This window comes from Lipotes vexillifer, unplaced genomic scaffold (genome assembly GCF_000442215.2).
Source record: "Lipotes vexillifer unplaced genomic scaffold, Lipotes_vexillifer_v1.1 scaffold1017, whole genome shotgun sequence".
Taxonomy (NCBI): domain Eukaryota; kingdom Metazoa; phylum Chordata; class Mammalia; order Artiodactyla; family Lipotidae; genus Lipotes; species Lipotes vexillifer.
Genome location: NW_006772141.1, coordinates 1,744,418 through 1,770,019, shown reverse-complemented (window position 1 = coordinate 1,770,019; position 25,602 = coordinate 1,744,418). Strand labels below are relative to the sequence as shown.

The following is a 25,602-nucleotide window of genomic DNA, read 5'->3' as shown; positions in this document are numbered from 1 at the left end:
CCCGTGTCCCCTGCATCGGCAGGCGGACTCTCAACCACTGCGCCACCAGGGAAGCCCATATACTCTACTCTCTTGAACAAAAACATTTAAGGTAGTTTACCTGATCCATAAAATAAAGCTTAAAAGTTTATAAACAAAAGAATCCGTATCAAATTCAGTTGGCCCTCAATATCTGTGGATTCTGCATCCGTGGATTCAGATAACAAATATTCCAGAAAACATTTCCAGAAAGTTTCAAAAAAGCAAAACTTGAATTTGCCACGGGGACAACTATTTACGTAGCACTTACATTGTATTAGGTCTCATAAGTAATTTAGAGATGATTTAAAGTATATGGGAGGATGTGTGTAGATTATATGCAAATACTGCAGTGTTTTATATAAGGGACTTGAGCATCCATGGATTTTGTTATCCATGGGGGTCCAGGAATCAATCCCCTGCAGATAACAAGGTATGACTGTAATATTTTTGTAAAAATTGAGGTCCAGGGGGGAGTTAGTATCCAGATATGCGGGCCACAGTTCCGCTCATTTGTTAAACTCGGCCTTCAAGTTTAATGAAGAATTTCCTGACGGCAAAGTGAAAAAGGAAATTGAACTGGTTATGAGATTCCTCCAAAGAGGAATATTTGCAGTGGCCCCTGTCCCTTTGTATAAGAATCTGTTCAAGAATCTGTTAGTGATGCGGTTCTGTCCCATCTTTTTGTGAATTAGTGTGTTTCCATCTCCTACATAAATATATGGACTCATTTTCAAGTACAAATTCACCCCTAACCAACCTGTTACAAGAACTAGTCTTCATGGCATATCTAGTTGGAGGAATTACAGCAGTTATCAGGAGAGGTAGCAAAAGCTTCTTCCAGCTCACCAGATTTTCCAACAGCCTGAAAAAACATTTACCAGGGCTTTCTAGCCAGACTCTCAGAGTATCTGTGTGTTTTTAGTTTTCCTTTAAAACGTTAAGATTTGAAGAGCTGGAAATGTTTGGTATCCCATCCCACTATTGGTCAGTTCTGATGGCCTAGCTTCTTGATATCAAACTGAAACCTGTCATCCTCTAGCTCCTAACTTGTACCCACTGCGCTTTCCCCTTTTCCATAAGACAAGCTTTGAGATCATGGGAGCCTGATTTTGGAGAGGTACTGAGTGCCTCATCCTGGGACGCATTCAAGTAGACCCTGGATGACTGCCTCGATGGCAGTGTTGGATGAGAAGCTACCCTAAGTATTTAATGGCCTCTCCAGCCAGAACACTGAACTGCCGAGTACTCTGATGGGCAGAATAATTCTGGGTTCCTTGCGGTGCTAAGAAAATGCGTGAGGGAGATTACTCTCCTTGGACAAGGTTTAATCTGCTAAGAAATTTTGCCTACGGGTAGCCCTGTTTGATTTTTTTTTAAGCCTGTTTCCACTGAAACTGTACAAAAGAAAAAGGAAAAAAAAAATGATTGTGGGGGGGGTTGTTTTCCTTCTCCGTGTTTGCTTCCTTGGATTCTTCAGACAAAGTGGATGTTTAGCAGGGAATGAGGAGGGAGAGGCTAGGTGATAGGACTTGGTTTGAAAAAGGCCGGCTGCAAAAGAAGGAAAATAAAGACGAGAATCACTTAAAAGTCTGGTTTTGCCCAAATGTGATTTTTCTTGCAGTTTTGGTGATGGGAGGAGAAAATCCAAGTGGATTTCTCTGACTTGCAGCGACCAAATACTCAGTTTTTCTGCTGCTCTTATTTCCCATACACCTTCTGCCCCATCCACCCCACCACTGCTGTTTGCTTTTCTTATAACAGTAAACAGAATGCAAACGCCCCCCTGCTCCTGAAGCCCCAAACTGACTTTTAAAAGTTGGGCCGTGAAGGGTATGGCCACCAGCAAAGTCTAGAATGGCTGATTAAATCAGGCAATGGGGCTTGTGAAGTCTAGAGCAGGGCTTGGCAAGCTGTGGTCCACCACCTGTTCTTACAAATAAAGTTTTATTGGAACACACCATGCTCGTTTGGGTATACCTTGGCTGCTTGCTACCACCACTGCAGAGTTGACTAGTTGCCAGAGACCATATGGCCTGCAAAGTCTAAAACATTTACTATCTGGCCCTTGACAAAAAAAAATTGCCAACTCCTGGCTGAGAGCAGTGGTTCTCAGCCCTGGCTCAGTGTCAGGATCACCTGGGGAGCTTTAAAATGCAGATGCCTGGGCCCCACCCTCAGGGATTCAGATTCAATTAGTCTGGAATGGAGCCCAGGCATCTCTGATTTTTTTTAAAGATTCCCCAGGTGACTGTGAGGGTTGAGCATCACGGGTCTAGTCTCAGTGGGTTTTGTAGGATTACCGAACTGCAATTTGCCATTCTACAGGGTTCTACCCAATGGCAATGATCCGCCCTTGACCTCAGTGTGAGTGCAGTCCTTGAGGTCTGAACCATTATGGCTGTGGCATAAGGGAGACCTTGCAATGACAACATCCCTCCAGTGACCCTGGGAACTAAAGGTCCCTGAAGAAGGCTGAAGGTGACCCACATTACCTTGAGGTGTGTGTGTGTGTGTGTGTGTGTGTGTGTGTGTGTGCGCACGTGCGCGTGTCACTTTTCATCGGCAGTTTAAAGTTGTAAATGGGAATTTCAGGGTTTGTTCTGTCCCTGGCATTTAAAGCAAATATTAATCACCTCGAGTTACGCTGTCTTGGTCTCCCACGTGGCTCCCAGGGCCTTCTGCCCCTCCCAGCAGCTGTCCCCTCCCTCCTGCTCTCCAGGACACAGCGCTGTGTCTACTGCTTAGAATGGCCAACTCATCCCAGTTTGCCTGGGACTTTCCCAGTTTTAGCACTGCAGGTCCTGTGTCCCGGGATCCCCCTCAATCCAGGGCAAACCAGGGCAGTTGGTCACCCTAATTCTAGAGAATCTCGCAGCTGATTGGCCTTTGCATGTACATAAAAACACTGGTATTTGAAGGGTGAGTGTGGGGCTTTATTAAAAATGCAAATCAAGGTCATGTGTATGCAGCTGAGCGTTTTAATTTCCCTTTTAAAAAAGAGCTGAACCCAAGAAGTCAAGCTAATTCTTATTAGGCCTGTTTAAGCTCTGTTCGGGGACAAAACACCAGGTCAGCCTGTATTCTGCCGAGCTCACCTGGGTGTGAAACCGATTCTTTGTGAAGGTTCTTCAATAGGATGTTTGCTTTGAAGGGTTCCACCAGCCCAGCAAGGTGCCGTGGAGAGGGTATTGGCTCACCAGGCTAGACTCTTCCCTCGGCTGTGCAGCCAAGCACCGGAGCAGGTCACTTCCCCTCTCTGAGACTCAGTTTCCCCATCTGCACCAGAAGCACCATCGCTCACCCGTTGAAGTTGCCGTGAGGATTCAGTGGCGGACTATTTCTCCCTGTGCCTGGAAGAGGCTGCAGAAATGTTGACTTTTCCCTTCTCCCCTTCCTCTCTTGCACAGGGGAGGCTGGTTCTCACTTAAGGCCGGTATAAGCCTGGTTGGCCAGCTGCTACAATAACAATCCCCAAAGGACTCTGGCTTAACTCAGTGAAGGCGTATTTCTCACTCACTCAACAGTCCCACAGTGGTATTCCTCATGGGGGGGCACTACTGGGGGGATTTGGAAGTCCAGACTCCTTCCCTGCTATGGCTCGGTCCTCCTCTACATCCTTGGCACAAGGCATGAAGCATTGGCCTGGCCTTGTCTGAAAGTGGCATGCTTGCACCTCCCCGCGTACCATTGGCTGGAACGCAGCCATGAGGCCCTCACCACCTGCAAGGGAGGCTGGGAAATGTAGTTTGGCTATGTGCCCATGAGAAAAAGGAAACAGGGTTTGGCAAACACATGGGAGTCTCTGTCACAGGAAGTGTGGCTGCCTAATTCAGTGGCTGTGAGGACCCAGTGGAGACATCCCCCATGAATGAACATCTCTGTATTTCCAAAGCAGGAGTCTACAAGAAAGTTGTGATCAGTTTTACCCAGAAAAGGGGTCTGGCTTCATATGAGCTTGGTTGAGACCAAGTGAAACACGTCTTTATTGCAGGACTTATCAGAGCCTTAAAAATACTGATCATAAATATCCATGAGAGGAAACAGAGGATGCACTATTTCCCAGCTGTACTGGGTTTCTCTTTTGAAAGGCCTCTTAGAACTAGTCCTCTGCTGAATGTGGTTGGGAATACACTGTTTTAGAAGTTACTCAAGTTAGTATTCAGAAGCCAGGATACTTTCCCGAAAATACTGGTATTAGAAAAAAGAAAATCATCAAAATCTGTGGTCCACAAGGGAGAGTTCAGTCCCCCAGGAATCACGGTCTCCATAGTATGGGAAGAGAATATGTTTCTATCTTGCTTCTCTTCCTTCCTTCTCTCCCTCCTCCCCTCCCTCTCTCCATCCTTCCTTGTGGGACCTGGCAAAGGAAGTCCATGAGGATGGGGTCAACATTCTTATTTTCCACGGTTGAGTGTAAGCGTCAACCCATTTGCTTCCTGGATGGGTGTGTGAATGATCTGTCTGACACCACTTAACTCTCCGTCTCCGTTTCAACTGGAGGCATCCGGGCAGTCTGCCTGACTTGGTCATGTCACCTGGTCTGCCCATCTGGGTGGATGTTAAAATCCCTTTTCCCAACCTTGGTTTTTTTTTTTGGGGGGGATTTTATTTTATTTTATTTTATATTTATTTATTTTTTAACATCTTTATTGGAGTATAATTGCTTTACAATGGTGTGTTAGTTTCTGCTTTATAACAAAGTGAATCAGTTATACATATACATATGTTCCCATATCTCTTCCCTCTTGCGTCTCCCTCCCTCCCACCCTCCGTATCCCACCCCTCCAGGTGGTCACAAAGCACCGAGCTGATCTCCCTGTGCTGTGCAGCTGCTTCCCACTAGCTATCTACCTTACGTTTGGTAGTCCAACCTTGGTTTTTATGGCTGGCTGGCTGGCGTCATCTGTCATAAATCAAGGTGGACCGAGGTTGAGCTCTGAGGTTAGACAGTATCACTCACAGAAAAAACTAGAGTGGGTTTATTTTTTTATGTTAGTCACAGGCACCCGCCCTGTATATATATACATATAGCTTAAAAGTTAATTTGGTGTGAAATTGGGACTAGCTCTTTGGAGCCCTGGGGTATGTGTTTGAGAGCAGCTAAGAAGCAGGGGCATGGCGGGGCAGGACGTGGTATGTTAATTGGTGGCCTCTGGGACCTGTGAGAGAATTGGATTTAAGTCCCCAGTTCGAATGAGATTGGCAGTTTTATTGGAGTCTCCCCAGGTACATACTGGGGAGACCACCAGTTTGCACCGGCTGGAGCCCAGACTCAATCTTGGTCCTGAGGCCCATCGGCACATCCCCAGTCCCACGAGGGACAAAGGAGAGAAGGCAACAGAGGAACTGGAAAGGGGGTGAGAGGGCCCTGCCAGCTCTGCCTGCCACTTCCCTGCACACTGATAGGTAGGAGTTGCATGCTCCTTGGCCTGTGGTCCCAAGGAGGGTTTTGCATTTTATTACCAAAGTCTCAATAAAAGGGACTTGGGTCAGAGCAAACATTGGGGGAGGAAAAACAAAGGAAATTAAATGCGAAATCACCACTGGTGCAAAACACTAGGAGGCCTTGGCTTTTAATACCGCCAGAGCCGATGGCGGGAAGCAGACCTCGGGAGTCGGAACCGAGGGCTGCTGGCCTGGTATTCCTGAAGCCTGGCTCCTCTACTGCTGAAAAAGAAATTGCCGTTTAATTTGTTTCTGAGTTTTATTTCTCAAATGAACCAGCATGGGGCCATGTAATGAGGTTGTGTTTCTGGGAGGTGTTGAAAGATGGGGAAAGGAGTGAAACCACGAGGCGGGGGACCCGGCCTCTTCAGGGGGCGGCCGCGGGCTCCTGGGGGTCCAGCAGTGCCAAGAGCTGGGCGGGTGCAGGCATGCAGGGGCACCCCCGAGGGCTAGCTTCTTTGTGTGCTGTCCGTGGGGCGGCGGGTGCCCTTGATCCTGGGTTAAAGATCCCCAGCTGATGGAAAGAGCTGGCACAGCTGAAGCGAGCCAAGGGGGACACTCAGAATGAGTGGGCGTCTGAGCCATGGAGAAAAAGAAGGATATTTGACAAGAAGGATAGTGGCTTTCCCAGCTAGTGCAGGAAGTCAGCTCAGACCCAGAACGGGAAAGTGTATGTGAGTGTCTCAGGACGTCACTCGTATAAGGTGGGGCAAGAGGATTCTGGACCAGGATGCTATCGGAGGAACCCCTTGAGACTGTCATCATCGGGGGCTGTGGCTTCCCCTGGAGCCGAGATGGCCCTCTGTACAGACCCGGGCTTCTGGCTAACAAGGCCTGGGGTGCAGGAGCCAGCGCGTGCCAGGGTCCTGCCCTCACACAAAACAGGACTAAAGCTTGAAAAGTACGGGGCCTCCTGCCACCCTGCCTCCTGGATAGAGAGGGCTGAGTGGGGGACTTCAGTGACCTTTCCACTAGAGACAGGGAGGGCTCACCAAGCTGTCACCAGGGTAGCCACGCCCCATCCTACAGAAAGCTGTCAGTAGGGCCCACGTATGGGTCCCTGGAATGCTATGAATTGTGAGAAGAAACAAGTCTGTTTACTGAGGTCCTCTGTGTGTCCGACACACACACACACACACACACACACAGAGGCATCATCGTCTCACTTGGTGGGAAGGCGTTGGAATGCTATGAATTGTGAGAAGAAACAAGTCTGTTTACTGAGGTCCTCTGTGTGTCCGACACACACACACACACACACACACACACACAGAGGCATCATCGTCTCACTTGGTAGGGGAAGGCGTTGTCTCTATTACACAGAAAAGAAACTCAACTTCAGAAAAGTTCAGCAGCTTGTCAGAGGTTAGCGATAACAGCTACAGCTGCGTTTGTTCAGCACATGCTCTGTGCCCGGCTCTGGGCGAGGGCTTTGAGCTCCTGGAGGTGAGGCCACAGCTCGCCCCAGCCGCCTCCCTCCCGCCCGGGCAGTGCCCCTGCGGCTGGAAACAGGTGCCCCAGCTGCCGCAGCTGGATGGATGTTGAAGGATAAGCCTCCCCTGTGGGATTTTGCTCTGCGGTCCTCCTAGGCGAGCTCTGATTCATCTTTCGGGAGTATCAGAGCAGCTGCGTGCATTTAGTGACTTAAAGCATTATCAGGAAGAGCATTTTTGACAAAGCAGGAAAGGAATTTTGTTGCCAGGACCAATGAGCAATACCGTAGCCAACCCAGGAGCCCTATCCGTGTCTCCATCTCAGGGTGAGGGGTGGCACCGTGGGCCTGGCTCCAGACGCCGGCCCTTTCTCCTCCACCAGGTGACGTCCTGTTGCCATCTCTACTCTGCCCGAAGATGACCAAGGAACCGTGCCACTTGTCTCTTCCCAGGAAGACCCAGGTTCTTCAACTGTGTACTATCATAACCCCCGAGCTGCTTCAATTCGGATTCCCAGACCCCAGCCCCAGAGAGTGTGACCCAGTAGGTCTTGGCTGGGGTCGAGGAATTAGCATTTTAACTGTCACCCCAGAAGCCCAGAAGCTCTTGATATTAGGGATCCGTGGGCAATGCTTTGACAAATACTGAGTCTTTAGGTGATCACGTTGCAGTCGTGTACATGAGCACCCATGTGCATTAACTCTGAGCCTGTGTGTGTGTGTGTGTGTGCATGTGTGTGTGTGTGTGTGTGTGTAGTTCTAGGAGGATGGTCATTAAAATGGCAATACTGGTGATCTCTGGGTGTAATGATTTCACGAGATTTGAGATATATTTCTCTATGCTTTTCTTTCTTCCTTTCTTTCTTTCCCTGCTCCGTACAGCTTGCGGGATCTTAGTTTCCCAGCCAGTGATCAAACCTGGGTCACAGCAGTGAAAGTGCCAAGTCCTGTAACCACTGGACTGCCAGGGAATTCCCTCTCTATGCTTTTCTATATTTTACGTTTTTATGATGAGCATATTATTTTCATCAACAGATAAAGCCATCAAGGCTTTCCCATGGGCGGGGAAGAGCAGACTATTATAGAGGAAATATTATATAGGAAGTAGGTTTGAGGGAAATGTGGACCTACGGAAAGACAGCCACAGATGTAAATGAGTCTATTATTATTATTATTTTTTTTTTTGCGGTACGCAGGCCTCTCACTGTTGTGGCCTCTCCCATCGTGGAGCACAGGCTCCGGACGCGCAGGCTCAGCGGCCATGGCTCAGGGGCCCAGCCGCTCCGCGGCACGTGGGATCTTCCCGGACCGGGGCACGAATCCGTGTCTCCCGCATCGGCAGGCGGACTCTCAACCACTGCGCCACAAGGGAAGCCCCTAAATGAGTCTATTTTAACTCCCAGAGCTAGTATCCCTTTTCCTGTGGCTTCCAACCCCTGAGCCTGCCATTGAGAAGGAAGGAATGTCACACCTCCTGTTTTCAAATTGCCTGTTCTAGGCAAAGCCGGGGCCAAAGTCATGCCTTGGAATTTGGGATGGTGGAGTTGAGCCAGAGGGCTGGGCCGCCCCTTCTGTGCGTCCCCGGCGTCCCGGGCCTGGCAGCCCCTTCCCGCCTCCACCCGACCTGGTGCTCGAGCACCCTGGCCGGCCAGGCAGAGCTGGGATGGCGATTTTACAGCGCTGTTACTACTCCGTTGTTGCCCAGTAAACCCACACCAGGCCCCACAAACACTCCTCAAGAAGGCCAGACCCTTCCTGAGAAATGGTTTCCTACACCTTTACAGCGTGATAGGTGCCGTGGACAAAAGGGGCGGTTGGGTTTATGGAGACTATATAACGTTTATAGAGTCTTGGCAGGGCCAGAAGTAGAAAAGGCCTGTGGGATGGGGGTGGGTATTTGGAAATGCAGAAGGCCTGGAAAGGGCAGCCGACCTTTGTGTGGAGACACCAGATAAAATACCCCAAGGGCATGCGGTGTGCCATGGGGCTGGGGGAAAGGTGGCCCTTCCGGAACAGCTGTTGGGAATGCCTTTCTGGCGGATCCCTTTTGATCTTCACAGCATTCCTGTGAGGGAGGCAGGGTTCTGACTTTCACCAAGGTCAGCTCATGGTCTAATGGTGTGTGGCTCCCAGGTGGGCCTCCTGGGGCAGGCTAAATTCTCGCATTCTCTCTCTCTCCTGTGTATTGAGCGGCGTGTCCTAGTTTCAGGAACAGAAAATATGGTCTCCGTACCCTATTTCTGTTTGGGACTCATCTGCTATTTGTGACCTAGTCTCACAGTCCCCTGGTGTCTTCGGTCATCACCTTGCCCTCCTATGGCTCCACTGTGCTCTTGAAGCTGATTTGTGCCCCGATTCACCCACTGGCCTTGGCTGGAATGGAAGTGAAGCCACCCAGAGGTTGGCTGTGGATCAGGGCAGGGCTAAAATGCTGTCTTTGCCTTTCAGGATCCCTCCGTGTCCCAATGCTATGGGGGGGATCATCTCAGGGCCTCCAGAGGAGTCCCCCGTGGAGTCTGAAATCACCTCCTCCTATCCCATCAGCTATTGAAATTTGTAATTCATTTCTCCTTGTTTATGTGCCTTGCGGCATCCATGTTTTCTCTCTCCTACTTGGCTGTGAATTCTTGGAGTGCAAGATTCCATGAATGCTTAATTCTTCATTTCTGATTTTGCCCACAGGGTTGGGCATAGTTCCCAGCAAGTAGTAATCATTGAGTAAGTATCAGCTGGGAGGCCGGCTGAATGGATGGATGGATGGATGGATGGATGGATGGATGGATGGATGGATGGACTAATGAGTGGGTGGATGGATGGATGGACTAATGGGTGGATGGATGGATGGATAGATGGATGGATGGAAGGACTAATGGGTGGGTGGATGGATGGACTAATGGGGTGGATGGATGGATAGATGGATGGATGGAAGGACTAATGGGTGGGTGGATGGGTGAGTGGATAGACAGATAGGTGGCTCAGTGGGCAGATAGATGAGACATGTGTAGACTAACAGACACCCACTTCCTCATTTGCACCCACTTCCTCATTTGCACCCTTCTGCACAGTTAAACTAACAGCCTACGCCTGGTTCTCTTAGGCTTTCACTGAATGCACTTTTGTTTCAGGAGACAGACTTTGCTCTCTCTGAAGCCATATGGAGAAAGCAGCCTGAGTGTTTGAATGTGTGTATAAATACTTTACAATTCCCACAAACTTGTTTAAAGACAGGTGGGGGTGAAGATATAAACTGGGGCAGCCTTTTGGGAGGGCAGTCTGGAAGTTGCTATTAAATTTTCAAATGTGCCCACTACTAAGACCCAGCAGTTCCGCTTTTAGTCGTCAGGCGTAAGAACTATAGTCACACGTTTGTGCACAGAGACTCACATGCCCGGTTGCCTGTGCCAGGGTGCTGGCTACTGCACTGCTCCTTACAGTAAAAAACCAGGAATAGCCCATCTCCATCAACAGCGGGACAGACACTAAACAATGGGAAGACCCACACTATGGAAAAAGCTGCAGAGGCAGAAAGGTGTCTCCCATCTTCTGGGAAGTTCTGGAACTCTGGAACTCATGGCCCTCAGCACATGCCCCGCTCCTGGCCTCGCTTCCATCAGCTTCTTTTCCTTCCTCCCTCCTTCCGCCTCCCACGAGAAACAGTTCACTAGAATGAGCTCTTTCATCCTTATGCCTACTAGCCAGTGACCTTCCCTGATGGAAAAAGAGGAAAATGAGAGAGAAGCAGTTATGTGCATAATTACTGTCTGCTGGCTCTTCAATTAAAAAGATTGAAAGGCACAATATTAAAATTTGATTTATGGGCACCACTATCTACCTAATAATGAGGCTGGCAGGAAAAAAAGAACCACAGTCGCTAGAGAAAACCATAGCCTTTTTTTCTCGGCCAAGAGATAAATTGCCTCTCATTGCTAAAGAAATATGAAATGGTTTTAAGCATATGTGATATGTTCTTCCAATACGTTGAAATCCAGAACTTAGTAATTTAGGAGTCCTCTGGCTCCAACGTTTCCAGGAAGCTTCCTGAGAGGCGTAGCGTCTTGAGCTGCAGGGGCTGCTACTGTGGTCCCCGGGGCGCCCAGACCCAGGCACTGGCACCACCGCCTATCACGGAAACTCCCTCCGGGTCCCCAGGCGCCAAGCCAGCTGATGCCACAGAGCCCAGGAGCGAATGGGGAAAGCACAGACTCTAGTTCCAAGTCCTAATTTTGTGGCTTATTAGCTCTTTGATCCTCAGTTTCCTCATCTGTAGCATAGGAACAATACCCTTACTAATTGTGTGTCGCTGGGCAAGTGCCCCAGTTTTCCAATCTTGAAGGTCCCTCCCTGCGAGGGTTGTAGGAAGGATTCAATCAGTGAATGCACGTAAAGTGCTTAGATGGATACCTGCCACATAGCGGGTGTTCGGTAAATATTTTTTAAATCATTATCATTACTACTGCAGATGCCTTTGTCGTAATTTTTGGAAGAGATGGAATTCAAACCCAAGCCTTCCATTTCTAGGGAGCTGGCTGATGAGGGGCAGACAGACGGATGCTCAGCTCTGTCTCTCTCCAGCTGATGTCCGGGGCAAGTCAGGGTACCTCTCTGAGCCCCATTTTGTTCATCTATAAAATACTAGTTTCTAGTTTGCAGGTGGTATTGTCAGGATTAAAGATTATTGGAAACAAAGTGTCCAGGACACAATTAGTGCTGGGTAGATAGATGGCAATAACTCTTGAAAAGGAAAGACCTTTCCTCCTAAGAAACCTGTTTGGGAAATTCTGTCCTGTGGGAGAAGGGGTCTGTGTCTGGTTGGCGTCTTCCCTGCTCACTGGGGCTCTGCAGAACTCTCCCCTCCTGGGGGGCACAAAGTATTCCCTGGCTCTAAAATTAATTGCTACAAAGAAAAAAAAAAGAGCAGCTATTGTGCCGGGAACCCTGATGAGCTTGACCTGCAGGATTGCAGGTCAATCTTTCGGCAGCCTTGGAAGTGGGCTGTCAGCCATGTATCTTCATGGGGAAGATCAGATATGGGGATAGGCGACTGGCCCAAGGACACAAAGCTGGGAGGTGACCAGGCTGAGAGTCCAAGCCAGGACTGTCAAATTCTTTCCACCACACATTCCCGAGGCCCCTCCCAATTCCTAATCACTGACCTCCCCTCCTTTCCTCCATCCTAGCTCCTCTGGCCCACACTACCGCCAGGCAGGCGTGTGGCACCATCACCTCGTGCTTTAAATTTGTATCTTCCCACCAGTGCTTCTTATGCTGGAGAGTCCAATGTCCAAATGCTCACGTTAGCTTGTGCATAAGAGTTTGTTCTGTGTGTCTGAATTCGTGGGTCTTTAATCTATTTAAGATGCTCAGGGTTGGGCTGGAGAAAATGGATTCTAGGTGCTCCCCAGGCCCTTGCCAGCCTCCTTCTGGGAAGGTCTCCATCCCTATGTGGGACCTCCGGGGCTCCCCATCCTACAGAGATTCCATAGACTCTCCCCTTGGGAAGAGGAGGGTGGGATTTTGCATGCATTTCTTTGCACCCAGCTAATGGCACTTCTTTGTTTTCAGTTGAGAGGGAGAATGTGCAGAAGCGGACTTTTACTCGATGGATAAATCTCCATCTGGAGAAGGTAAGCAGGGCACTCGGCTTGTTGTTCAGTGATGGATTCCTCCATAACTGAGTGCACAGTTCAGCAGAGTCGGGGTGAGGGTGCTCTGTGTTTCTGTTGTGGTGTTGTTTTTCGTTCATTCATTTAAACATCTGTTGGGTGCATTCTCATTGCCAAGCGTCAAGCTCAGTGCTGGGAACATGAAGGTAAGTAAGACACGGGGTTCTGACCTCCTGGGGTTATCAGTCTAGCTGGGGAAGGAGAGGGTCCATCTTTAAATAGGAATCGCTGAGCAAAAGTTAGGAAACATTCACTGTTGAACAACCCAAACACAGGGCTGAGGGGATCTCGACCTCTAGTCTGGGGTGGTCAGGGAGGCTCTCGTGAAGACGCGTTTATAGGTATTTGGGTTGATTCAAGCAAAAACTCCTCGCACTTTTTAACCGAGCCAGATTCCCTGGTTCATCACGTACTGCTGCTATTGGTCAACAATATTATCTGCTTGTTTGGGTGCATGGAGCACACATCTCCTTTAATCCTCAAGACAACCCTCCTTACCCTGCACCCCATCCTGTTACGGATGAGGAAACAGAAGCCTGGAGACATTGAATCGCTTCTCTGCAATCCCACGACCGAGAAGAAAGCTCTTGCTGCGGCTTCTCCTGCATGTTGCACTTCGTGACCCCCTCCTCTCCTTTTCCTTTTTCTTTTTCTTGCTAATATACTCTGGCCAAGCAACGTTGAAGCGCATTTTGTCTGCCGGCTTCTCAGGCACACAAACCCTAAAACAAAAGCAGCTGAACCAGACAGAAGGATGAGCAGCAGAGAAGGGGCGGGTTGTGAAATGGATAAACAAACAGCTCGGAGGAGGAGCAATCCGAACCCTCCTCACCACTAGGTTAGCCCCCACCGCCCCCCCCCAACCCCGACAGAGAACATTTTAAATTGCCCGGGGCTGGGGGAGGAGAGATTATTTTTCTTATTATAAGAAAGCTGGTTTATCATGATTCCTTTTACTCACTTCACGTCTTCTTAAATTCCACTCTCTGGTTCTCCAAATAGACCCAGCCAGTAGCCTCATGTCTTTCAAAGCTGGTGGTATTCAAGTACCTCCTTCAGTGAGTTTAATACCTGTATTTTCTTCTCTCCTCTCCTCTTAAAAGGCACGAGAGTAATACCAACTGCCCTTAGAGTTAACCCCAAAGAAAGGTCCTTAGAGGAAATCACCGAAATGATTAGAAAGCAGAGAAAATAAATGTGGTTTTTTAGGAAGTGGAGCTCTTGACCAAAATTTTAATTCACGTAGCGTAAACTTTAGGCCTGTAATATTTCCCGAGCAGACGCTTGACCACCCACACTTCTATTCCCCACCTGTAGAACGGGTCCCGCGCGACCCAGGGAGGCTCCTGAACTCTTCAGGGCAAAGTCTCTCTATATCACGGAGGAAGCGTGATAAATCACTTGCCAGTTATCTTGACTATTGGTGCGTTTTCGGCAGTGCTCACACAGTGAAGTGTTATTTTTGGACAAAAAAAGGAAAACCGTTCCCCAAATCTGAGTTCACTGAACTCCTAAATTAATGCCTGATGTGTATCAGGGTAGCTGGAAATTCCTCCTGGCAGACGGAGTTTAGTGTATTTCTTTCTTTTAAAAATAAATACAGAAAAGTACAGAGGGTAATAGAGCAAATACCCTCGCACTCACTCCCCCCCACCCCCACCCCCAAAGGAACCTCTGTTAGCATTGATTGCATCCAGAATTTTCTCCGTGGCCATGCTTCTGCTTCCTTTTTCGGGGCAGGTGGGTAGCACCCACTCTACAGATAAATCAGATAGCACCTAAAACTGATTCGTAATAAACAGGGCAAAATTCACAGCCATGTTTCCAACCTTGAGACTTTCAAGAACAACTTTTCATGTAAGGGAAACCCAGGAACTCCTTGGGGAAGTGGGCTTAACTGCAGTTTGAAGGCTGTCAGAAATATTTACGGGGTCTCTGGCTTCTGGAAAAATTCCTTAATTTACCCAAGGAGTTAGATCACGAAGAAACCCCTGGCGGTGCTGTTTACTCGGCCATACCAATCTCATGAAGCCCATGGAACGTCTGGGGCCCCGAGGAGTGTTTTCACTGGAGTGGGTTCAATTTCTCCTCCTGCCATCTTGCAGATGGATGCCGGCCAAGGCCCCGCTCGCTGCTGCTGGGCTGAGGCTCTTACAGACACTGTCAATGGAAATTATTCTCCAGGTTCAGCTCAAAAGCAAGGTTTGGCCACGGTCGGGGCTGCTAACTGGAAATTTTGTGAGTTCATCTATCAGGGGCTGTTTTGTTCAGGTCTTGCGTTTCTGCCCCACGTTAACAGGAATAACATTTCCATAAGAGCCTTGGTAACCTGATACCGTCATGCTCCGTGTGGAATGTTCCTGCAGAGCAGTGGGGAGTTTGCAAAGAAAATAATTTGCCTTTGGGTTCAAAGTCGCTGTTGCCCTTGAAGCAAAGCTCTTTTCTGTGCACCTGTGGGTGGAATTGCCCGGTATTTTGACTAACTGGGAGTCAGGGGGCTCATATAAGAGGTAAGGAAATGCCACCTCCTGAAAAAAAGAAAAAAGAAAACATGGGCCCTCCAAGGCTTTCACGGGGAGGAGGCCTTCCCGGAGGAAAGGGTGCCTGGGCCACAGCTCCAAGATTTCCCTGGCTCTCTGACGGGTGACAGTCGCCATTTCTGTCCCCCAATTAATCCGGTCTCCTGTGGGAACACCCCCCTTCGTTGTCCCCAAGAGCAGTAAGTGTTCTAATGCTTCCAAATGCCCCAATACCAGAAAGTAAATAGAATTTATGCTGGGGGGTTAATTAAAAATGCAGATTCCTGGACCCTGTCCCCCAAGATTCAATAAATCCTAACCGTCCTGCATTAAAAGAGTTTTTTATCAAGCTTGTTTAGTCAACAGAAACCTTTCTTTAAGCAAAGTCTTCCTGGAACCCTAAATAAAGGCCAGTAAGAGCTATCGAAGGGAGCGCCGTGAATAAGCCTCCTCTGGGACGCCCCCGCCCCTCCGCCCCCGTAGGGCTCCGTGAAGTGCTCTGCTGAAGCTCTGTTCTGGGAAGCAGAGCTTGGAAATCGCTGTGCTGGGACATCTGCCCGACAAGTTCCAGCCGGCCCCGCGGACCCCAGGCCACACCCAGCCAAACTCTTGGTGGACACAACACAGGTCCCGCAGACCTCCCCAGGTCAGAGATGAAAGCAGGGGGCTTCTGACTTTTTCCACCCAGCTCCCCAGCGCACCCACTGCCCACGGGCCATCTCCAGGGAGAGGGGATCGCTCCCTCCTTGGATGGGCCCTGCTGCCCGTAGGCACATCTGGATGTCCGGAAGTTTTTTCTCCAGTGAAAGCTGCAGTTCTGAAATTGTTCTGTGGCTTACACAGATCACTAATCGCCTACTTTCTTTCCCCCTCTTCCGCAGTGTAACCCACCTCTAGAAGTTAAAGATTTATTCGTTGATATACAAGATGGCAAAATCCTAATGGCTTTGTTAGAAGTCCTGTCTGGGCGAAATCTGGTACGTATGCTCCAGAAGGGTTAGGAAGAAGTAAAAAAAAAGGGAAACATTGCCAAAGGGTTCTTTTCTCTACAGGTCTATGTGTATGTACATATGTACCTGGCCATCCATAAGTCCTGTGACGGGAAACCTGGGAGGCTGACATTCCTTTCTCGGTGCCTAAGACTGGTACAGTCATGTGTAACTAAGCAAATATACTTTAGCAAGTAAATAAATAAATGCCCCATGTTTTCTGTGAGTCCAAAGCTAAGGATCATGACTGAATCATGACAGTTTAGCTGGCCAGCCATGAAATTACCTAGAATGAGAGCTAAGAGTCAGGAAGATGAAGAAGAAAGGCATCTTATCAGCCAAAATCTATAATCCACCAACTAGATACACAGAATTCTAGAACCTTCTTGTGAGTATGACCAAAATTGAATGGAACCAGCTGATCTTGGGGTTCCTTCCACTTTGGATCTTCACCAGCGCTCTCCACGTTGCCTGAATCTGCTGTGTGTGGGTCGGTCCTCTCTCCCCAGGTCACAGAGCAGGGTTTAACAGCTTCCACACTGTTGGCGTCTTGGCTGGGGTAGTTTTTCGTCATGGGGGCGCTGACCTGGGCATTGCAGGATGTGTAACAGCAAAAGCATCCTTGGGTCTCTATCCACTGGATGTCAGTAGTACCCCCAGGTTTGACAACCAAAAATGTCCCCAGGCACTGCCAGAGGTTCCTTGAGGGGGCACAGTGATCTGGTCAGAATACCAGTGGTGTCAATTTTGAGAAAACGGCTCTAGAGTTCAGTGTCTGATTTGGCTCAAGTGACCCAGCGTGGCTGATACAAAAGTGCCGTGATGGGGTATAGCTCAGCCCGTGTGGACCTCTCTGGATTTGTTCCTTTTTTTTTTTTTTTAATAAATTTATTTATTTTATTTTTGGCTGCATTGGGTCTTCGTTGCTGCGTGGTGCGCGGGCCTTTCGTTGTGGTGGCTTCTCTTGTTGCGGAGCACGGGCTCAGTTGCTCCGCGACATGTGGCATCTTCCCGGACCAGGACCTGAACCGTGTCCCCTGCATTGGCAGGCAGATTCTTAACCACTGCGCCACCCGGGAAGCCCATCTGGATTTGTTCTTAACTGTAGCTTTAAAGTCGAGAGCCCCTGCTTCTGTTCTCAGATCTAATGTGGCTGGAGTCTTATCACACCGCTTCCTTGCCTTTGCTTTCCCAATAGCCTCCCCACCCCGCCGCAAGGGGGCTGTGCAAAGTGATGGCTGTGAATTCTAATGAAGGGCAAAGCCACTGCAGTAAAAGGAGTACAGTAAGTCCCCTACATATGAATGAGTTCCATTCCGAGAGTGTGTGTGTAAGTCCAATTTGTTCATAAGTCCCACAAAGTTAGCCTAGGTACCCATCTAACACAATGGGCTATATACCACTGCTTTTATACTTGCTTCCGGACATCCTGGGCTTGAAATAAAGATACTGTACTACTGTGCTCTATACAGTAGTGTACGGTAAAGTACACAAAAGCACAACCACTTGAAGAGGATGCACACACGTGGCAATGTATGCCAGACACGTGAACTAACTTACGTGATTGGACATGCAAACGCACATTTGCATCTTTGAAAGTTCACAACTTGAAGGTTCGTGTGCAGGGGACTTACTGTATTTGGTTTCTTTGCACATCTCACAATGGGCTGCCAGCATAGTCTCCAACAGGCTTCCTGAAAAAGCGCGTTCTAGCTTCTGTGTTCCCAGCAGCCCAGGCTCTCACTTTGCTGCCAGGGCACTGGTCAGGAGCTACCGTGTCCTTGCGGGGCCTCTGTTGGGAGTCTTTGATCCTGGAGCCCAGCCAAGAACATCCAAGACCTCACCCATTAGCTTGCCTGGCAGTTCACACCGTGTGGAAGTGATACCCACTGGCTTGCCTTATAGTGTAAAGCACCCACCTGGAGGAGTGGGGACAGACTTCAGTTTCAGGATGAGTTTCCTCTGCTGATGCTCCCAGTGGGTACGACTAGCGTTGTCAGAGTTTTTGCTTCTGCAAACAGCTTTCTCTCTCTCTCTCTCTCCTCTCTCTCTCTCTCTCTCTCTCTCCTGTCTCTCTCTCTCTCCTCTCTCTCTCTGTCTCTCTCTCTGTCTCTCTATGTTTCTCTGTGTCTCTCTGTGTCTGTCTCTTTCTCTGTCTCTCTGTGTTTCTGTCTCCATCTGTCTGTCTCTCTCTCTCTCTCTCTCTGACCTGGGATAAATGTCCACAAAGCTCTTGGCCAGAAAACAGAAACATCTGCGGCCGCCAGGGAGGGCTTACCGGATGATTTAGCAGCTGTGGGTGACACTCCCGGCTGACACTTTCTGCCCTGACGAAAAGCATCAGTGCAGTGAGAACATGTCACCGACAGTCTCTGGAGGAGGGAGGAGTATCAAAAGCCAGGAGCTGGGTCAGAGAGAAACATTTGACAACTCTGTCCCTTGTTTAACCCCTGGATTCCCCTCCTTCACCAACTTGAGTGAGTTTGGTCCCAGGAACCATCAACAAGGTGACCGTCGGGGGCCCCTGAGGGTACGGTTGTGTATCCTGGGGCCCCGTGCCCGGGTTTGGATGTGGTCCATGTGGGCTCTGCTATGAGCCCCAACCTTCTCTTGAGACTAATGTGAAAAAGGTAAAGAAAAAGACAAGCACATCCAACGGCACCGCTGGGGACTGAGTGCCTGTCTTGGCTTAACTGCTTGTTTTGTTCTGGTTTGTGTTACAGCTGCACGAATACAAATCCTCATCCCATCGTATTTTTCGGTTGAACAACATAGCGAAAGCACTTAAGTTTTTGGAAGATAGCAATGTAAGTATTTGAAACACATCTTGTTAACACAGACTTCCCTGTGACAAAAAGGACATAATTTGAAGTTTAATGCTGGTCACAAGAGATGCGGGCAAAGGGGACCCTGCTGAGCTGGTCGAATGAAACTAAGTTGAAATGTAACAGAACTCCCACAGCTAATCCATCAGCCGGAGATACAGTCCCCGACTCCCTGCCCGCCCCTCCATCTCCATCAGGCTCTCAGATGTTCAGAATTTAGTTGACATTTTCTTTTCCATTTTGGGGGATAAGAGCATGTCAGCATGTAAAACTTTTTCTTAGAACTCAGAATATGGGAGAAGCAAGGAGGAAAAGGGGGCTAAATGAGCCGGGGGAAAATTACATAATTCTGTCCCCTTTGATATAACTTTCTCGACTTAAATTAGCCTTTTCTGTGTTTTGAACTCTGCTTCATGTCCTTCAAAACTGGGAAGGAATGGCCCTAGAGGGATGAAATTTCCAAAGTTCCCCTTTCATTAAGTTTCACCAATTAATGACCACGTGGGTCCCTGCATTGGGAGGGGGAGGGGCCGTGCAGTGGTGCTGGCACTTAGCAGCCCCGGGTTTCATCCCAGCCCTGATTCCCCAGTCTTCCAAGTCATTCTGTGACCCCTTGGTATCCTTTCAACACATTCCTTTTCTGCTTAAATCAGCCCAGATCAGATCCTGTTGTGTACCATCAGGAACCCCAAACAAATTGCACTTTGTGATGTTGTTCTACTATACATGCCGATGTGTCGGGCAAGCTGAGGGGTTCTTACTGCACTGTCCCCCTGCCTCCAGCACAGCCCCTGGAAGGAACTCTCAGTGTCACTCATTCAGATTCTAAGGCCTGGGCTGTTAAGCCTGGATCCCCATCCATGTCCTGGCTGCCAAGGGCACCTTTGGCTTTTGAAGAGGGAGGTGTACTCTGCCTCCCATACTGTGGGGAAAGCCCCAGACCTAGGAGGGAGTTCAGGTGGTGATGGCCAAAAAGCACAGCTCTGATCATAGCAGCATCATTCCTAATAGCCAAAAGGCGGGAGCAACCCAGATGCCCATCCATGGACAAAGGGATGAACAAAATGTGGTCTATCCTTGCAATGGAATATTATTCTGCCATGAAAAAGAATGAAGTGCTGATACAAGCTACAGTGTGGATGAACCTTGAAAGCATTATGAAAGATGCCAGACAAAAAGGACCACTTCTTCTATGAATCGATTCCTATGAAACGTCCAGTAGGGAAATCTCTCGCGTCAGAAAAGAGATGGGTGGTTGCTCAGGGTTGAGAGAGGTTGGGGGATTAGACAAGTGACAGTTAAAGGGTATAGGATTTCTTTTTGAGGTGATGAAAATGCTCTAAAATTACGGTGATGCCAAAAGACCATGGAATTGTATATTTTAAATGGGTGAATTGGATGGGATGTGAATTGTATCTCTCAATAAAGCTGCCTTTAAAAAAGCATGTCCCGTTTTGTGAAAACGCTGGCCTCTCTGCAGAGTCAGTTTCGCCATCCGCCTCGGTGCTGACGGCGCGTTCAGGGCACCGCTGCCACGGCTTCCACTCCTGGAAAATGATGTAGACGCCTTGAGCCTCCGTTTCCACGTCTGTTAAACAGAGGTGATGAGAGCCACACCTACTTCAGAGAGTTGTTGGGGATGGAATGTGCCCGTCCAGGTGGCGTTTAGCCAAGTGCGGGCACAGGGTGAGGGCTGCGTTCGTTAGCTGTGGCTCTTGCTACCTCTCCCCAGCTCCACAGCTTCACTGTCTGCTCCTGGAAGGGAGCGTTAGGCGTGGCCCTCCTGGGCAGTGTCCAGCCCTGAATTCCGAAAAGCGTTGTTTTTAGGATAACGTGGGGCCTTGGGACCACTGCCCGGGATACTCACTGTTCTTCCTTCCAGCTTGTGAACCCCTAAGTAATTTCCTGCTCTGCCAGCTGCCACGTGTTGATGGGCCTGTACTGTAGGCAGAACTCTCCCCCTGCGTTTACAAAGTGTCTTCTGTGGGCCCAGGGCTGTGCTCAGCCTTGGGGACATAAAGCTGCATTAGGAGCACATCTCCGCTTCAAGGAGCTTAGAGCCTCGCAGAAGAGGCCTCACGCGGACAGCAGGCTGCTCATCACTGCAGGGGCCCAGGGAGGAGCAGTGATCCTGCAGAAGTGAAAAAACAAACAGCCTGGGAGCCTGCTGGGGGGCATTGCAGGTAGGACTAGCCCACGCTCAGGGGTGGCAGGCCTGGCCTTCCGTAATCCGTCCCTAAATGTTTCCCCAACTGCAGTAGCTGCCTTATGGTACAAAAGAAAGAACAGCAAAGCTCCCTTCTCCTTTATTTTTTATTTAAAAATCTGGAAATATGCCCAGTGTGTTTGTGCTCTGTCAGCTTTTTGCCCTGCTGGCTCCTGTGGCCGGCAGGTGAATGGCCCCCTGGGGAGAAGAGCACGGGGACGAGGCGCGTGGAAACAGGCATCTTGGTTGCAGTCTCCTTCCCATTGCCAGAAGCCACAGAGCGCCCCTGGGCCCTTGTTGGCCCCTTCCTGTCCCACTGTCCCAGCTCGAGGGAGGACAGGCCACAGTGGCTCTCCTGGGCCAAAAAAGGGCCCAGAACTGGGTGATCAATGCCAGCGGGTGCTGGAGGGGCAGCAGTCAGGTCCCATGTGCCCCGGGATTCAGGTGCTATTAGTGTGGCCAGCCTCTGTCCCTCCCTCTCTCCCCCGAAACTGTGAGGCTCAGAGCATGGTGTTCACTCCTGTGTCAGAGACCCGCTGCCCCACAGGACCAGCTCTGTGACCTCCGGCAGGTCATTCAACCTCTCTGAGCCTCAACTTGCACATCTGTGCAATGGGTATAGTATGACTAACCCATGAGAACCACTGGGCAGAAGTCAGCTCTCCCCCGGGAGGGCATTACCGTGATGACCATTATCACTGCCCCACGATGGATGTGCCAGCCAGAGGGGGAGAAGGAATATTCCCAGAAGCCAGTTGGTCCATTTATTGTCAGTGTGGCGAAAACAACCAAGTTAGCGGGAAGAGGGGGAGGAGGACATTGTCCCTGAAGCTTCTGACTGATGTCCGGCTGCTACGTCGTCTGTTTGCCAGGGAGAACCAAGCAGTGGCTGGGCACCCGAGGCAAGGTCTTCAGGAATATCCATAATCCCCGCCTTCCCTCAGCCAGGCTCCCCAGTCCCTGTGGCCAGGAGAGCGCTTTATTCTCCAAAGGTGACCGCTGCTCCCTGCCCCACTTCCCTCCCTGTCCCAAGAGGGTGCACCCTCCTATTCCCCACATCCCTACAAGGCAGCTCTGTGATTTCTCACTTTGGGACACTTTCCATGAACCTCAGCTCAGAGGCCATGCTGGGCTTCCTCCAGGGGATAGCAAAGGCCAGGATTGACTAAGTGCTTTGATGTGACTCCCCTGCGCTGGGATGTGATCAGTGAGCCACAAAAACGGAGGGAGCTGCCAGAGCAGAGGTCCAGGGTATGCGATCAGCCACAGACCGCATGTGATTCACCCCATGGGACATGTGGCCATGATGGATTTGGACGGACTCTTGGGCCTGAATTTGATTGGCTTTGTTGTTCACAATATTGACAACTTCCTTCAGCCTCTAACCCGCCAGCGATGAGCTTGTGCTCCCTGGATTATTCCCTGGGCAGCAACCTGCAAAACACACCTGAGCCAGGGGCTCAGGATTCTCACCTGTGATTAGGAAAGCCCAGGCCCTACTGATGGGTGTGGTTAGAAACCCCTGATGAACTGGTAGGATCAGAGACCCATCTTTTTTTAAAGCCCCAAAGGAAAGAGAGAAAGAAGTGTTTGTGTGAGACGCTCTCTTTGTGTTTTCTTTCCTGAGTCTCCTGAGCAGAACTTTATAAATCAAATTTGAATTTGAAAGTTAACCTTGGGACTTCCCTGGTGGCGCAGTGGTTAAGAATCCTCCTGCCAATGCAGGGGACATGGGTTCGAGCCCTGGTCCAGGAAGGCCCCACATGCCATGGAGCAACTAAGCCCGTCCGCCACGACTACTGAGCCTCTGCTCTAGAGCCCACGAGCCACAGCTACTGAGCCCATGCTTCGCAACTACTGAAGCCCGTGTGCCTAAAGCCCATGCTCCGCAACAAGAGAAGCCCCCACAGTGAGAAGCCCGGTACGGCAACGAAGCGTAGCCCCGCTCGCTGCAACTAGAGAAAGCCTGCGTGCAGCAACGAAGACCTAACGCAGCCAAAAAAAGAAAAGAAAAAGTTTACTTTGATTTACTTGATTTCTTCTCTCCTCCCCCTGAAGAATGGAGTTTACATTTGCAAAAGGTGGTAAAGAATGAAGAGGCGGAAAATGTGACACAGATGGATGTGGCCTGCAGTCTTCAATATTTACTCTCTGGCTCTTTACAGAAGTTTGCAGACCCCTGATCTACATACTCAGGTTTTGTTTGCAGAGTAAAATGATGATTTAGGGCAGGGGTCCTGAAACCCAAGCGTGTAGCAGAATCACCTGGAGATCTGGTTAAAATGCAGATTGTGGGGCTTCCCTGGTGGCGCAGTGGTTGAGAGTCCGCCTGCCGATGCAGGGGACGCGGGTTCGTTCCCCGGTCCGGAAAGATCCCACATGCCGCGGGGCGGCTGGGCCCGTGAGCCATGGCCGCTGAGCCTGCGCATCCGGAGCCCGTGCTCCGCAACGGGAGAGGTCGCAGCAGTGGGAGGCACTAGACTCGATTGAATCAGATCACATAGAATATTTAAAAAGTAGATTGTGGCCCCTCCCAGGGTTTCTGATTCAGTTGGTCTGCGGGAGAATTTGCCTTTCTAAGGAGTTCCCGGGTGACAACGTGCTGCTGGTCCAGGGACCACACTTTGAAAACCAGTGCCTCAGGCATGCACCAAGGGCAATCATCCTGCGGTCAGAACATAGTTAAATAAATAACGTAATCTCTTAAGGGTTTCTCAAATATGCCCATTTGAACCAGTCAGTAGGGTATTTTGTTGCGGAATGTTGCAGAAAGATGCAGAAACGCTGGGTAGCAGCCTTATCCCCACACACTATTTCTACTTAGTAATGGATAATTGTCTTAGCTGTCGTGTTCCTTGATCGCTGATGTCAGTGCTCTGTGTTTGTCCAAAGACGTGTTAAATCTGGAGGTTTGGTGGTGTTAGTGTAGTACACAGACCGCCCTTGGGCATTTACCATCTGTTCTTGGAAAAGGATGACTTTCTTACTAGTTGTGTGTCCTGGGCACGTTACATTGACTGCTCTGGTATTTCTTTACCGGAAATATAGAAATAATAGAAGAATCTGTGATGTGGGGTTGTTGTGAGGATGAATACTTGTAAGGAGCTTAGAATAGTGTCTGCGCATGTTAAGTATTATTGCACGTGTTTATTAGACACACTTTTGCATGTTGGGGTCCCTGAGAGGTGGTCTGGGGCAGCACCGAACAGCACAGGCGAGAAAGAGAAACAGGCCCACGATGACAACATCAGAACATGTTGCCTCCTGTTTGGACACTCCTGTTAAGCTTATAAATTGCTTCTCTTCAGGTAAAACTGGTTAGCATCGACGCGGCAGAAATAGCAGATGGCAACCCCTCTTTGGTTCTTGGGCTGATTTGGAACATCATCCTCTTCCTCCAGGTAAAATCATTTCTTTCCTATAACACACGGTAATGATCTCCAGCAACACAGGAGTGGAGCTGGATGGAGGGAGACCGTGAGATTTCGTTTCTAACAGATTTCGACTTTTCTGTTTCCTGGGAAAGAACTAGAAGAACCTGGTTGCTAAAGGTTTTCAATTGCTGTGATTCTAAAAGTGATGTGAGCTCTGTTCTCCTCTTGGTACTTGAAGAGTTACATATTTACTTCGAAAAGTAATTTTGTTCTAAAGTGTCACAAGAGCTGGGGAATACTTCCAACCAAAAATTGAACTTGGTAGAGTTACTTTCCTAAAATGACTTGTGTTCATCAGAGACGGTTAAAGAGGCTGTACAAAGATAGCTCTAGGAAGAGGTGTGTGTGTGACAGGAAAGACCTTGTTTTTCCATCCTTAGCACCCTCAGCCTCTATCTGGAAATGCAGATTTTATAGAGCAAGGACAGGGTCTGTGGCTGGAGTATGAAGGGGATATTTCAAATTGTGCTCAAGTTCTTTTCCCTGAGTGGGAGGGAGTGAGCTGATGTTTTATCTTCTAAAATCCCCCTCTTTTGAAATAGAAGATAATGGCTCGTTGCTTAATGGGTCTCCCAAGCGTAAAAATGATCTGCACAGAGGCTCATGCTTACATTTCAGAGAAGAATGAGCTCAAACAAGGCTTGGAGACAATAGCCCTGAACTTATAAAACCAAAGGCTCCCTCTGAGCCTCAGTTTCCACATCTGTGAAATGGTAGCAGTGGTCCAAATATGTGGTGAGCATCGAGAGATGCTACGTGGGAAAGCCCTTTGTCAATTGTACAGTGTCATATACAGGCTTCAGTTACTGATGTTTGTTCTTCAACTCCCTGATAGACTGGAAACGTCCTGAAATGTGTAAAAAGTCCTTAACTCCACTCTGGATCGTCATTCATTGATTTGGTAAATGTCTAGTGAGCTTCTCCCATGTGCCAGGCTCTGAGCATACAAAGTCTTGCTCTCATGACTTTCTGGTATCTCAGACAGGTCAGTCCCATATTATAGAATTCTGTGGTGCAGTCCATGATCAGCATATGAGCAGAGTGTTGTAAAAGCTCCACTGGGGCAAC

General features: G+C 49.2%; 1 protein-coding gene across 1 annotated transcript in view; it reads left to right on the top strand.

Moving 5' to 3' along the window:
* CLMN (calmin) overlaps positions 1-25,602 on the top strand; it is a 115,806-nt gene that overhangs the window by 67,639 nt on the left and 22,565 nt on the right. Inside the window, exons 2-5 of the mRNA XM_007447338.1 lie at positions 12,461-12,522; positions 15,962-16,057; positions 18,793-18,876; positions 24,409-24,501. Of these exons, the coding sequence (XP_007447400.1) occupies positions 12,461-12,522; positions 15,962-16,057; positions 18,793-18,876; positions 24,409-24,501 (335 nt within the window). The remainder of the gene's footprint in view (positions 1-12,460; positions 12,523-15,961; positions 16,058-18,792; positions 18,877-24,408; positions 24,502-25,602) is intronic.